Source organism: Colossoma macropomum, unplaced genomic scaffold (assembly GCF_904425465.1).
Source record: "Colossoma macropomum unplaced genomic scaffold, Colossoma_macropomum, whole genome shotgun sequence".
Lineage (NCBI taxonomy): Eukaryota > Metazoa > Chordata > Actinopteri > Characiformes > Serrasalmidae > Colossoma > Colossoma macropomum.
This window is the reverse complement of record NW_023494786.1, coordinates 30,555,619-30,571,004: the sequence shown is the minus strand read 5'-3', so window position 1 is coordinate 30,571,004 and position 15,386 is coordinate 30,555,619. Positions and strand designations below refer to the sequence as shown.

General features: G+C 42.1%; 1 protein-coding gene across 1 annotated transcript in view; it reads left to right on the top strand.

Moving 5' to 3' along the window:
- Positions 1-15,386, top strand: part of si:ch211-267e7.3 (ADAMTS-like protein 2) — a 48,034-nt gene that overhangs the window by 15,356 nt on the left and 17,292 nt on the right. Inside the window, exons 3-9 of the mRNA XM_036565308.1 lie at positions 3,419-3,494; positions 3,748-3,850; positions 4,210-4,355; positions 6,068-6,191; positions 6,493-6,573; positions 7,515-7,690; positions 14,248-14,674. Coding sequence (XP_036421201.1) covers positions 3,419-3,494; positions 3,748-3,850; positions 4,210-4,355; positions 6,068-6,191; positions 6,493-6,573; positions 7,515-7,690; positions 14,248-14,674 — 1,133 coding nt within the window. The remainder of the gene's footprint in view (positions 1-3,418; positions 3,495-3,747; positions 3,851-4,209; positions 4,356-6,067; positions 6,192-6,492; positions 6,574-7,514; positions 7,691-14,247; positions 14,675-15,386) is intronic.

Sequence of the window (15,386 nt, the reverse complement as noted above, 5' to 3'; positions counted from 1 at the left end):
CAGTACTGTGCAAGCTTAATACTTCATAGCCAAGACAGTTGACTGTTTATCTTGGCAGTAAATGTTTTTTTCCAGTGAAAACACTTAAAATATATATAAATAAACAAAAATACAGTCAAATATAAGAAGGTTTGGGTAGCTATAAATACTCAGAGGTTTGAAAACGAGTGCATTTACGTGCACTTAATAATCCGATAACTACAGAAAATCAGATTTTGTCAGTAATGTGTAAAGTAAAGTGTTAACATGCTCTTGGGTAATCAGATAATGGGGAAACTCCGGGTCTACATGAGTCAGACAGTAATCAGATTTCTGCTTTTCAACCAGCCAATAAACTCACAGAAGAAGGCGTGATGTAAATGTAGCGTAAAACTCAAACTTCATGCTGCAGCTGTTATTTTTTTTTAATATCGAGTCACTTTACCTGAAAATATGAACGTACATCATCTAGAAGATGAAGAATATTTAAATCCTTCATTTCATCAAGGCTGTATTTGGTTTCAGCGTTGCTCCAAAAGTGTTTTGCTGCGTCTCATGGCGCAGCTGCTCGCTTATTTCCGGTACCGCTGTCTGTTTTTACACATGCACAGACTGAGAAATCCGAAAGAAATCAGAGTAAGAGTTTACAAGCACTGAGAAATCTGATTACTGAGCTAAAATCCAGCTCTCTTTATTGGATTTCTAGACCTTACTCCGATCTAAGAGATCAAAGTTTTTCTCTTTACATGAACATTTGAATAATCAGAGAACTGCAGAAATCCATGTAAACGCACTCAGTGTTTAACAGACTGTGTTATCCAAGCTCAGCATAGCATTTGTTTACTTATTTGGGCATTCAAGTAAGGCATCAAAAGGGAATGTTAAACATTCCACAATACATGTTTTTTTCTTTGAAATTTGTTAAAATGTGATAAACTGGAAAATGGATGTTGTTGAAATGGGAAAAAATGTAGTTTGGGGAGGATAAAGTGTAGCCTATGTGTTGGAAACACTGGCTTGCGTGATCAGTACACAAATTATGTCAATAATGTTTTGTCATAATTTAGTCAAGTATACATTTCTGTGAGTTAATCTTAATTTTTCTTAATTTTTTTGTTTTCATGCTGTAGATTCACCTATATTTCAAAAGCAGAACATGGATTAGACCACTTTAGCCCCCGCCAGAGGGAGAGGGGAGAAAAGAGGGGGAGATTTTGCTTCTTATGTCCTCCAGAATAGCCGCTCAGGCTGAGTAATGGCATGTGGAAGGATCATGAATTTACCGGTCACTGGCCCACATGACACAGGCAATTCCGGTCGGAATGACAAACATATTTATAAAATGCCTTTTAGAGCAAATGGCCAGCCATTTTGGGAAGATTCCTCTGCAGATAAGGGCTTATGTTGAGCTAGGCCAGCTGGCCCCCATTAGCACTCCCCTGTGTCTGTTGGGGAGGGGGGCTCAGTGGTAAGGCAGAAAGATGAGGAGGAGACACATCTGGAGTGGGCTGAAAGGGGTGGTGCAGGATAGTTGTGAAAAAGCCTGGGAAAGTTCTACATCTGTAGGCCAGGTAGGTTATTCATGAGAGACGTGCAGTGTGTGTCTGATCCCGGGTGATGAAAGACAGCATGTGCTGCCAAACATCAGCGCTAACAAAGAGGTTGAGGATGTCAGTGGACGTCAGCTTTGAGTTCCTGGATTGATCAATTGCTGGTAGAGCTGCACAATATAGACAATATATGATATAAGATTCTGTTAAATATCACGATTGCAGTTTGGCTTACAGTGTATTAAAAAACACAATTGTGAGTTTATGGACAGGAAAAAAATCAAGAACTGGCTTATAATTATTTAAACGAGTTAGATCATGTGAATGCTTGATCTGAGGTCGGTCCAGATGGACACGCAGTAAACAAACTTTGTGATTGGTTGGAGGGCTTATTTGCGTATTGCAGCCCTTTATCCGATGCCAAGACTGCAGTAGTAATTAACAAACGAAATGTTGTGCAGCCCTGATTACTTCTATAGTACTGTTGATACTAAAGTTCTGGAACTAGTGAGCCACAAAAATCCACTTTGTGTCCTAAATGGATCCCTGAAAATGAAACAGGCTACTTTAAACAAAGTAGTATGTGAGCTCGTTCTGATTGCAGCCATAACATTCACAAAATCCTAGTAGGATTAACTGAAGTAAATCAGATTTTGTCAGTAATCGAATCAACATGTTTACATGCGCTTGAGTAATTAGATAATGGGGAAACTCCAGGTCTACAAGAGTCAGACAGTAATTAGATTTCTGCTTTTCAGCCAGCCAATAAACTCACAGAAGAAGATGTGATGTAAACATAATGTAAAATCATCATGCTGCGGCTTTTTAAAAAAAAATGTTGCGCCACCTTACTTGAAAATATGAACCTACATCATCTAGAAGACGAAGGATATTTAAATCCAAAGGCGTTTCGCTGCGTCTCGTGGCGACGCTGCTTTCTTATTTCCGGTACCACCATCAGTTTTCGCACATGTGCAGACTGCACTCACTGATAAAGTACGTTTACATGCACTTGATAATCCAATAACTGATGAAGTTCAGATTTTGTCAGTAATCAACGTGTTTACATGGACTTGAGTAATCAGATAACGGGGAAACTCCAGGTCTACATGACTCAGGCAGTAATCAGATTTCTGCTTTGCAACCAGCCAGTAAACTCACAGAAGAAGACGTGACGAAAACGTGATGTAAACCTTCATACCGCGACTTTTTTTCAAAAACATTGTGCCACTTTACCTGAAAATATGAACAGACAACACTTAGAAGAGAATATTCAAATCCAGCATGTAGTCGGTTTCAGCGTTGCTCTAAAAGTGTTTTGCCCCGCAGCAGCACTGCTTACTTATTTCCGCTCTGTTTTCATGCATGCGCAGACTGAGAAATCCGAAAGAAATCAGAGTAAGAGTTCACATGCACTGAGAAATCTGATTACTGAGCTAAAATCCAGCTCTCTTTATCGAATTTCTTAATCAGATTTCTAGGCCTTATTTCAATCTAAGAAATTGCAGTATGGTGTCCACATTAACTGCAGAAATCCGATTATGGTGGGATTATTGAGTGCATGTAAATGTACTCATTGATGGTCTCATTAAAGCAATTAGAAATTAAATGTACACAATGTTCTTCTTTCCCCAAATGTCATTGATTTATAATACTTTACAAAATACTGCTACCTATTAGAAACGTAATGAGGCAGGTGTGGGGTGATTTAACATGCAGTTTGCTTGATGCCACATAAACCTCTGTTACACGTTAGCTTCATTAGCCTCACAGCTCCAGTGCAAAACTAAACTTCGGCAAACTTCAGACATCAAACATGTCTTGGCTGATCAACTCAACTGCATTTGGGTAGTTTTTGTTGATTCATAAGTGTGATTGTCTCTTTCTAGGCTCACCACCACGCACAACATCAACAGTTCCTTCTGCATTGGATCGCCCAAGCAGTACCAGCTGTGCACAAACCAGGTAGGGCACAGTCCTCGCCAGTATTTTACGTGATTTGAGATCTCCCAAGTAGGGGCTTTCTGTGTATAATTAAACGATAAGCAGAAATAACGTGAATCGTAAGCATTGCCTGGGTGGAATATTCCACCAGAGCCAGCTGGCATGCCCCTACATTCTCACACGTGTTAGTTTAAGGCTGTAATATCTGCAAGCTGTTTGACATGCTGCCTACTCTCTGAGCTGCGTCTTTATTGATGTGTGGATCCGTGCCTAGCCGTGCCCCAACAGCAGAATCAGCTTCAAACAGCACCAGTGTTCCCAATTCAACGCCAAAGCCTTCAGCAGGAAACATTACGAGTGGGTTCCCCTCTACCCAGGTAAAAAAAAACCCTCTTTATGGTTTTTTACTCATGCCCTCTGCTTCTGTCCATCTTCCTTCTTTCATAACACAGATGCTCTCATCTTCCCTTTGCTCTCCTCTGTTCTTTTTCTGACTTTTCCTCCATTTTGCTATGCTACAAAACACAGAACTTCCACTGATGTACCGCTTTTATGGCTTCGGGCCAGCCGATCCAGGCTTATATCTCGCAGATGCGCGTTTGAGGCTATTTCCGAAGCCTGTGGTCTCGGAGGAACAAAAGGGGCCTTTCTATAACACAATGAGGAACTTCTATCTCCAGCGGAGCCCTCCAAAGCCTAGAGTTTAACGGCATTAATGATGTCATGTCTTGTCCAGATGATTACATCAGCATTTCCAACAAGCCGTGTGACCTCCAGTGCACGACCACCACAGGGGAGAGGCAGCTTTTGGTTCCAGCTCGTGATGGGACCTTCTGCAGGGACGGGGTCTATAAAGGTGTCTGCATCGAGGGCCATTGCCAGGTACACCATGCTGACACACTGACTCCAGTAATGTAAATCTCTGAGCACTGACTTAAGTTTCAGATTTTCAGATGATATGATTCAGAATTATTCTGAAAAATGCACTGGTTATACCAGGGGTTGGCAACCCAAATGTTGAGAAGAGCAATTTTGTCCTTTCAATAAAAGTCAGACCACCTTGGGAGCCACAACATTTTATGTCCATTTTACCATCTTGTAAATTCCTACTATAGGCTAAAAAATAAAATAAAAATAAAAACTCAGACTTACTTTGCTCTGCTTTAAACTTTCGCTCATCTATAGCTGCTTTTCTCGCATCTCCGGCAGGAAACTTTTTCGCAAAAGTAGAAGAGTTTCTTGTAAAATGTCTCTCAGCGTTTGATTTTTTGCGAGGCTGAATTCAGCTTCTCATTCACAGCTTCTTGTTTGAATTTTCCCGTTACACCTTAAATGATAAATGATGCCTGGGGCACCATAATGTAACTGTAGCACCATTTAAGGTGGAACGGGAAAATTCGAACGAGAAGCTGACTTCAGTTTTGCGACTTTTTAGTGTTTGACAGTTTCTCATTGCAGATTAAACAGATCAGGAAACCAGCTGGAATGATTATAAACGCAAATAAATCCTTTTGTCTCCAAATTATCGATGTTCGTCTTAAATCTTTCTCTTTGCCGTTTCGTTAGCTACTAGCTAGGCGAGAGTTGTCTGCATTGCTATGGTGAACAGCAGTCTGAGCGCCAGCCTGCAGGGTTAAAGGGTGAATTAGCAGTTCTACATTAACTCCAGCATTTAAAACCATTTATTGTTAAACTGTGTTGAACGATCAGCAGAGTTTTATTTTACTGTAAAGGAGGATTATTTTATTATTACCTAATAATCTAATTCTGCTGTGGAGCCGCAGCAGGGCAGTAAAAGAGCCGCATGTTGCCGACCCCTGGGTTATACAAATGTGACTTAGTTAACTGTTTCATTTATTTTTCAATTTAAGTGACCCTTATTAGTCCCACAATGGGGAAATTTCACCTCCACATTTAACCCATCCATGCAGTGAAACACCACATACACACTAGTGAATGCACACACACTAGGGGGCAGTGAGCACACTTTCCCGGAGCGGTGGGCAGCCCTATCCGCAGCGCCTGGGGAGCAGCTAAGGGTTAGGTGCTTTGCTCAAGGGCACTTCAGTCTGTCAGCTCAGGGGATCAAACCATGACCTTCCGGTCACAGGGCTAGTTTCCTAACCTCCAGCCCACGACTGTGTTGGAATATAAACAAAAACAACAAAACAAATTGCACATTAAATATCATTGTAATTAATTACAGTCAATTCTAACATTACAAAAAGTCAGTGCACTTGAATTGCTTCTTTAAGATCGATGCATCTGTGCACTTTTATACCCCTGACTTTTCCAGACAAGATCTTCAGTTGTTTTCATTAAATTCAGTTGTTCTGTGCAGCAGCGCAGTGGTTTGCAACCTAGTAAAGCAGATTCCTACGGCTCTTGCTAATAAACTGTTAATATGCCAATAACTAGGTAGCTGTAAAGTTTGAGAAGATAATTGCGGCCCTTAGGGGTTCAGTCAGGTAGGTCTAAGTAGTTGTTAAGTTACGCAGCCTAATCATTTAAGAAAAAGTGGCTATTTCAGCTGTGCTTACTCAAGAAAGGCTGACCTCTCTCTGTGCTGATGTCCTCTGTCTGCCTCTGTGTAGGTGGTGGGATGTGATGGGAAATTGTACTCCAGTAAAACTGTAGACAAATGCGGCGTCTGCGGTGGAAGTGGAGACTCTTGTTACCGTGTCTCAGGATCTTACCGGAAAGGGATCACACAGTTAGGTATATCTTATGCTGGCATTAACAGGTCACAAAAGTCACAGAGACTGTGTTCTGGTCAGTTCCACATCACCCATGCTTTCAGACCACATTATGCAACTTAAATACCTCTTTTAAACCCAGTTTTCCCAATAAAAAGTTTTTTGTGATGTCATTTATTCACATATATTTCTCAAAGAGTTAATTTTATGGTGAAGACTGAACTTGAAGTGTATAGTCTTTCCTGGATGGACAGTGACTTTTTGCAGCATCTATAATGGCATGGACTAATTTGAAATTGTTCATATTTTCTATGATTCATCAGGCTACGCGTTTGTGACCAATATACCTATTGGAGCCACCGACATCCAGATCATTGAGCGACGAAAGACTGAAAACATATTGGGTAAAATTCTAAGCCAATTCAAAACACTGAAGTACATTGCAAAAATGGTATCTTGTCAAGTAAAACTGTCTTAAATATAGTCAATAAATCTTATATTTCTCCTGTTGAGATGGTTGTAAGCTTAATTTAGATTGTCTGACTTATTTCTAGACATTTTTTACTTGTTTAAGGTAATTTTATTAAGTAAAATTATCTCATTGTACTGGCAGATAATTTTGCTTGTTGTAAGAAATGTGCTTGAAGCCAGCAAAATTATCTGCCAGTGTAGTGAGATAATTTTACTTATCAAAATTACCTTAAACAAGTAAAAAACATCTAGAAATAATCTAGACAATCTTATCATAAGTGCACAACCATGTCAAAATGGGAGACATTAGGCTACGTTCACATTAGCAAGTTGAAGTGGCACAAAGCCCTAAAGTGACTCAGATCTGATGTTTTCAGGGTTGTGTGGACACGCAAATCTGATATTTTCAAATCTGACCCTAGCCACTTTCATATGTGGTCCTAGATCGGATACGTATCCGAATCGTGGCCATGCGACCTTAATGTGACGCTCAGATCTGAATTCATGTGCTTTTTTTCCACTGTGAGTGATTACTTCACGTGACGTTACTGAGTAGGATGTGCGCGTGAGGGTCATTTCAGGACGCCGGTTCACTTACCTGAACAAGTGTGAACCATCCCTGTCAGAGAGATCGGATTTGAGCAAAAAATCGGATTTGAGCAATGAGGCTTGTAATGTGAACGTAGCTTTAGATATATCGACTAGATTTAAGATCATTTCGCTTGACAAGATACCATTTTTTGCAGTGTACCAGTAATGATGAAACATAAAAGCACACTCCTACCTACAGTAGCTATATTATCAGTACCACACAGTGAATGCTTAGCAAAGAGAGTGAACTGAGTGCTTGTGGCTTTCTTTTTGTACACTCTAGCTCTGTCTGATGAAACTGGTCACTTCTTCTTCAATGGAAACACAATGATCGACAACCCGCGAAACTTCCACATAGCAGGGACAGTATTTAAGTACAGGAGGCCGGCTAACCTCTTTTCAGACGGCTTTGAGTACATCATGGCCCAGGGTCCCACCCAGCACGGACTGAACGTCATGGTAGGTATATAGGTATGTATTTCTGTTTTTAAAAGTATTTTGTCTGTCTTGAAGTATAATTTGTTCCTGTTATCCAGAAACCTGCACATACATGCAGAGATCGAAACTATGAATAACCCAAGGAAAAATGTGTCAAAAAATCAAAAGCTATCCTTTATTTTAGATAACTACTTAGCGCTACTTTATAAGGTCCACTTTATAGTAGTCCTTCTTTGCCTTGATGCAGATTTGCACACTCCTGGCATTCTCTCACCCAGCTCCATGAGAAGCCACCTGCTGTAACAGCTGAGTTGGAGAGGCTGAATTTGATTCCAAGATTTTTTCATTGTGAAGGCCAAAACCAAAAACTGTCTGAGATAAAGTTACCTGGCAAGCAGATTATATACAGCATACAGTATAAGAAACAAACACTGGTACATAAGAGCAGCACTACACAACTCAGAAACTCAAATACAAGAGACTTGTGGCAAATGGTGATGGTTTTGAGTCCTAATGAGGTCAGAACACCGATCAGGTAGGGTAATTAGTAGGCTGACAATGCAGAGCACTGGAAAGTGGAAGAAGGTCTGGCTGAGTGTGCATTAAATTTAGGTGGTATACAGAACATAAGGGGAAGGGACAATTTATAAGACATCTGCTTGATCTTCCAGATGACTTTTGGAGGACCTCACAAAGCAGTTGCTGAGTCTTCAGCAGGCAGAGGTTACAGTACCTTGTGTAGAGCTAGACCCTTTCCCCAGGTTGCAGTTTGGGGGGCCATCTGACAGCCAACAGCTCTGAACTCCCAGACCTTCCCAGCTGTACAAAACTGATACTTCACTGCAAGAGCAGTCCAGCTGAGGTCCAAACCATGGTGGCAGGGTGTTGATTGTCCAGGATGCACTGGAATGGGGTCACACTGGTGGAGGAGAGGGGCTAGAATAATGCGCATACTCTCTCTGCCTATTCATAGTATTCAATTACATTATTAAGAAGACGCCATTTTGGTAGGCAAGCTGTAACTCTGATTCTCTGATAGAGCTCATCTCATCACTGCATTTACAGCCCTGCAGGTGGATAAAAAACAACAAAATAGACCAGAATGACTGCAAAAAAGGTTTCAAGACATGGAGAGGCTTTAGATGCAGTCTCCAGAAAACGCCACGAGAAGATTCTCTAGATTGGTGGACTGGATCTGTTTAGCCTGCACATCTCTAGAGTTCAGAACATTCCAGTGCGTGATATTTTCTAAAAACTGATGAAAGTGGCTTCCAAAGCTGCCAAAGCTTGTAAAGAATAGACTCATGCATAAATATCAAGCTCACGTTAACTTCTTATTCATCAGCTTCTCATTTGAATTTTCTGTTCCACCTTAAATGGGGCTGCAGTTACACTGAGGTGACTTAAACATAGAATGAATTTCAGAAGTTGGCGAATATGAAGCCAGTATCAGCTTACCTCAATAAATGCATCAATTTACCTCAGTAAATGTGTTAAATGGCCTCATTAAATGATCCTTAATCAACAAATACCCTCAAACCTTCACTTGAAAATGTTTACTGAGCAGCTAATGAGCAGCACAGCGAAGCTATAATCCGCCATTAGAGGTACTTATCGTGTCTCACTGGCTTCTGTACTTCATTTATCACACTAATGAGTGCACTTCTAGTGGTATATGTGCTATTTTTGCATACTATTTAGTGTGCTAGTATGCGGTTTGGAACGTGCAAATAATAACGCCGCAGGATATCTCAGCCATTTAGACCACAGCTTTCGTTTGTCATCATTACAACCACAAATCAAATGAAGTCAAGTCAGTACACTTAAATTCACTGGTTAATGTGCTTTACAGATTGAAAAAGCGTTTAAAAACGTGTTATAAAGCCTTTGCTGGATCATACATACATCATCTAAACCACTTATCCTTCTGGGTCGCGGTGGGGTGCTGGAGCCTATCCCAGCTGTCATTGGGCGGAAGGCAGGATACACCCTGGACAGGTCGCCAGTCCATCGCAGGGCATTTGCTGGATCAGTTATGGCTTTTTTATCTCATTACAAACAGACACAGCACTGCTGAATGAACTTGAAGTTGCCAGCCAAAATGGTGGCAGCGCAATTGTGATGTAATCGGAATACTGTCAATTGGGGAAATTGAAACCACTCAACTTGAGAGCCTTAACGGCGTCTGCTCTTGGGTCATTCCCTTAATCTACCCGTTGGATGAAAAGTGGTACCCAGAAGTGAGGCTCACCATGAACCCCAGCTTGTCTGTAAAGGCTTTCCAGACACAAGACGAAGACTAGATCTTGGTTAAACATGATGCCAGAAAGGTTAATACAAGAAAACCTGATTGAATGGTGTAATTATCAGAGGGAGTAAACCAGTAATGATGTAAAATGTTAGAAGTCAAATGATGTTTGTAATAAGTCACTATGGGAAGGGCAAAGAGACACGGTTTCCTCCTGGAGCCTTCATGGAAACTTTGTGTTGCTGCACCAAGCAGCATTATACATGCTGTACAAAGGTGGGCCACCAGTATTTGTCTTCCAAAAGTTGCATGGCGCACTCTCTACTGTTCCATCTTTGCAGCAAACTAGGTGCGTTAGAGGTCAGTTTTCCTCCCCAGGTGGTGAACATCCTCCTCAACCTCCTATAGGACAGGTGCTATGATGCATACGAGAGGTATTATGGTCACTGGCCCCATTGTTATGTTCACAGTTTTTAGGAGATAGGAAAGAGCATCAGCTATAGAACTTTATTCATGACGGAAATTTTGATCCAAGCTCGGAAATGGCCTGGAATCATTTGGTCTTGAATTCCATGTGATATAATAACCTTGCTGAGGGATGTCTGTCCTAGCAATTCATAGCCAGAGAAGGCGTGCTGAAAAAAATGAGACATAAATTGAATGGATCCAGCATACCACTGAAAGGACAACTTCAAATTCATCCTCTCTAACGTCCAGTTTATGTCTGAGAAACTGTGGGAGCTCGGACATACGCTCTGTTAGCAGGCTGACACTAGGAGAATTTGAGGGATGGACTCTGTAAATGGGGCTTTTTGCTAAGAAAGCAATTTATTGAGAAAGGAGTCATTACACCCAGTTAAATATCTCTGTATTAAATTCAAAACTTAGGATTTCTTGTCACAAGTTGTATTTTCACAGCTCAAGGCATTGAAAAATTGAACCCCTTAAAATTCCAGGCTTATTACATACTAAGGCTTATTATTCATTAACTACAGGGACATCAGTGCAAACTAATGGAGCTATTCTTAGGTTTTAGAAGTAAAACTTTGGGCCTGCCGGTGGGCCCATGGCTTGGTAAGGGGTTAAACCTAACCTGAGCCTAACAAATATTTGGAAAATGGTGTCTTAAACCTCCTAAAGCTAACACAAGGCCCCATCAAGTTTAGAAAATATTTGAAAATCTAATCATCTTTAGTGTTTTTTGATCATGAGTGAGAGAAATCTGAAAACCCGTAGGGAAAAATAAAGCCCACCTGGTTGTCTGGGATGAAAGATTTTAGATAGGTAGGTAGGTAGGTAGGTAGGTAGGTAGATAGATAGATAGCCTCCAGGTACTGGGTCTGAACTCTTGTGATGGTTGCGTCTATCACATTACACACTGTCTGAGCATCCGTGTGAGGAGGAATGTAAACACAAACAACAATGGCGTGGGACAGTTCCCTGGGCACGCAATAAGGCCGAAGACTCACCGCCAGCAGTTCAATATCCCGACAGCAGATTATCTCCTTCACAGCTACATGTCCTGGGTTACACCATGTGATGTTCACAAAAAGCACGAGTCCCCCACCTTTGCTTTTGCCGCTTAGTTTGGCATCCCTGTCCACTCTCACGGTGGTGAATCCGGGAATGTCCACGTTAGCATCGGGAATGTTGCCGGTTAGCCACGTTTCCATGAGGCATAAAAGACTATATTCCCGGTATAACCGCTGATTACGAACCAGTGCCGCTAGTTCTTCTGTCTTGTTGGCCAAAGAGTTCACATTCCCACATCGCCACAGAAGGAATAGATGGAATAGAAACCTCCACCGTTTCTCCATTTGCTTAGCGACCCTTGGTTCGGAGCGCTAGCAGCTCTTCCCTTGTATAAAAAGTTATTCCTGCCTGCACGCATGAAAACAGGTTTCATTCCTCAATACATAGAAAATAGTCAGTAAATTAGCAATATAAGCGTATAAAGAAAAGAAAAAGTAGGGAAAAGTGCAAAAACAGTATACAAAGACAGAGCTACCGGAAAGGCTGCCATCCAGAGTGGCACCGGAAGACATATGTTTTCTGTGAAAACAAAGAATGTCTCCTTCCAGCCTGCATCTCCACTCCTCTAATGCCAATCGTAGTGCTGAAAGCTCCTGGTTACTGATATTATAATTGTGTGCACAGTGTTTTAGGAGGGAGGTGCACAGTTCCCTCAGTGTGCAGAAGACTGTAAAGCAGCGTCAGAAGCTTGTTTAGAGCAAAGATGTAAGGGGCTGCCACAGAGATGAAACCCTGAAAAGGCAGCTGTAAAAGTTGGCATACCCCAGTGACCACTACAAGTCTTTGGTGGTTGTTGGCTTTGGCCATTAACTAACTGCCTCTACCTTCTTCTCCTCTATGCTCCATCTCTCGGCCGTTCATATATCAATGGTACATAGCTTTAACAAATAGCTGGTTCTCTAACAAATATTGCAACCTTGCCCTGAAACCCGCATGACACTTAAAGTTTGCCGAGGGCATTGTGTGTGAGAACATCACTAACAAAGCATAGGAGTACTGAAGGAGAGTTTGTTAATCCGAATGGCATTACTAAATATTCCAAATGCCCGGAAGCAGCTCCTGAGAACCAACATGGTGCACCACAGAGCTGTTCAGTAGCTGCAGGCACCAGGGAGAAGGAGTGGTAATGGTGTTTGTGGGTTGAGACTCTAAGATTTGTTGGTTTCAGTTTAAGTGCCAGGTGTCTGCTACAGTTAAAGAGTGCTACAGCTCTGGGGAAAAAGCTGTTAGCATGTCTGGTTGTGCTGGTTCGGTTGGCCCTGAGTCTTTTACCAGAGGGCAGTGGCTACAAGAGATAATGTCCAGGATGACAAGGGTAAACCGTTATGTTGCCATCGTGCTTCACTGCTTTGCTGTTGTAGATGTCTTGATGTGCACTTCTTCAATATACCCATCCATGGCTTTGGTTTTTTGCTACCAACAGAGGATAAACCCAGTTGTGCAAAGGAGTAGCTCCAGCAAGAAGGTCAGTGGTGCAGTCCCTGGGGTAATGAGAAGGGAGACATGTGGCTTTGGTTTTGCTAAATACCTCCATGAGATCATGGATGGGTTGGTTGGAGACTTAGGGATTCTTAATGGAGGTGGATACTCAGGGCAGCTTTAAGCAATTTTTGTAGCATGGAGGAGATCAGGATGTGATTTCTGGCTAAGTCCAGTTAAAGCTTGGGTTATGTTGCTGGGGCCATGGTAGTCCTAGGATGAGCTAGTTGGTTGGAATGAACCATTAAGAAGAAGAGAAGTTCATAGTGTATCGTAATAATGATAACAAAGAACTGTCATTTGAGTTGCCATTCCAGTCTCTACTGGCCCCCCAACCAGGGCCTAAAAAGAGAGGGTATATAAAGGGTATTTACAGGGAACACAGCTTGTAGATCGCAGTCGTTAAAGGTGAATGATGAGAATCTGGCGACAGATGAGCCACAGCCAAGCTAATAACAGCCCAAACCAGTGAGCAGAATGTCATCTAAAAACACCACTGAGTGTGTTTCCATGCACTTAATAATCTGGTAACTGTATAAAAGTCAGATTTTGTCAGTAATCCAATCAACATGATAATAATTGGAAACTCCAGGTCTACATGAGTTGGGCAGTAATCGGATTTCTGCTTTGCAACCAGCCAATAAACTCACAGAATAAGAAGTGGTGAACACATAACGTAAAACTCAAACTTCAGACTAAGTAATCCGAAGAAATCAGAGTAAGAGTTTACATGCACTGAGAAATGTGATGACTGAGCTAAAATCCAGCTCTCTTTATCAGATTTCTAGACCTTAATCTGACCTAAGAAATTAGAATATGCTGTTTACATGACCATTTGAATAATCAGATAACTGCAGAAATCTGATTATGATTGGATTATTGCATGCAAATGCGCTCTCTTATTGGACGTTAATGTGAATGGGCTGCAGCAGTTGGTGTTGAATATGTTTTGGCACATTTTAGGGCCCTGTTCCCAGTTTTAATTGGTTCAGTGGCTTGCACAGTTCCCAGGTCTCGATTCTGTTGAGCATTTTAGGGAAGAGGTGGAAAGGGCAGTTTGCAGCAGGACTGGGCAGCCATTCAGTTTGCAGCAGCTGCACAATGTATTTATTTCCAGATGGCACAATATTCCTGAACCCTGCACCCTTCATCTTGTAGAATCTGCACCCAGGCAAAGTCATGCTGTTCTGAAGGCCAAAGGATTCATTCAGATGTGTCCAAACATTTGAACGGCACTGTAGTCCTGGATTTTATATCTGTCTGCTGTAGCTTTGTTTGACATGAAAGTAGTAATTTATCTTTTTGTCTCTTTTTAAAGTACTACAACCTCAACGGGAAGATGCCTCACATCACTTACGAATACACAGTGCCTCGAATCACAGAGGCTAGGACAGCCACCCCAGCCCCCTCCACCCTGGAGCAGCCTCAGCTGGGCAGTATCATGGCTGCCGCTCTCAAAGCCCCAACTGCTCCAGAGCCTGCGGCCAACGCGTCTTCTCCGATTCTTCCCTTTTCCGGGAATGAGATTGAGGCTCGCGAGGAGTTACGAAAGAAAGGGAATCAGAGCACTCATGCTGCTTCTAATGAGCGGATCGAGGTGCATGTGCATCCAGAAGATGTGCGGTGGGAGCTCCAGGCCCCTCACAACCTCAGTGACCCAGCAAGGGTCCTGCCCTTTAGACCGGCTGAGCTCCACAATGAGCTGGAGAGCAGTGCTGGCGGCCATGTGGCACAGGGCGGCTTTGGTAAGTGCAGTGAACCTCTTGTACCCCTTATAGGGCCAGACAGTTCATAGTAGTGACTGAGACCTTAAAATAAATAATTTAATCTTAAGGGTATATTACAGAGTAAGAGTGCAGTCATTTATCAACACATGACATGATATACATGATATCAACACACATAAAAAGTGCAGCCCATCCAAAATACAGGCAAACATACATCGATCAGGCATAACATTATGACCACCTCCTTGTTTCTACGCTCATTGTCCATTTTATCAGCTCCACTTACTATATAGGTGCACTTTGTAGTTCTACAGTTACAGACTGGAGTCCATCTGTTTCTCTGCATACTTTGTTAGCCCCCTTTTACCCTGTTCTTCAGTGGTCAGGACCGCCATGGACCCTCACATAGCAGGTACTATTTGGGTGGTGGATCATTCTCAGCACTGCAGTAACACTGACATGGTGGTGCTGTGTTAGTGTGTGTTGTGCTGGTACAAGTGGATCAGACACAGCAGTGCTGCTGGATTTTGTAAACACTGTGTCCACTCACTGTCCACTCTATTAGACACTCCTACCTGGTCAGTCCACCTTGTAGATGTAAAGTCAGAGACAGTAGCTCATCTGCTGCTGCACAGTTTGTGTTGGTCATCCTCTAGTCCTTCATCAGTGGTCACAGGACGCTGCCCACAGGACGCTGTTGGCTGGATATTTTTGGTTGGTGGACTATTCT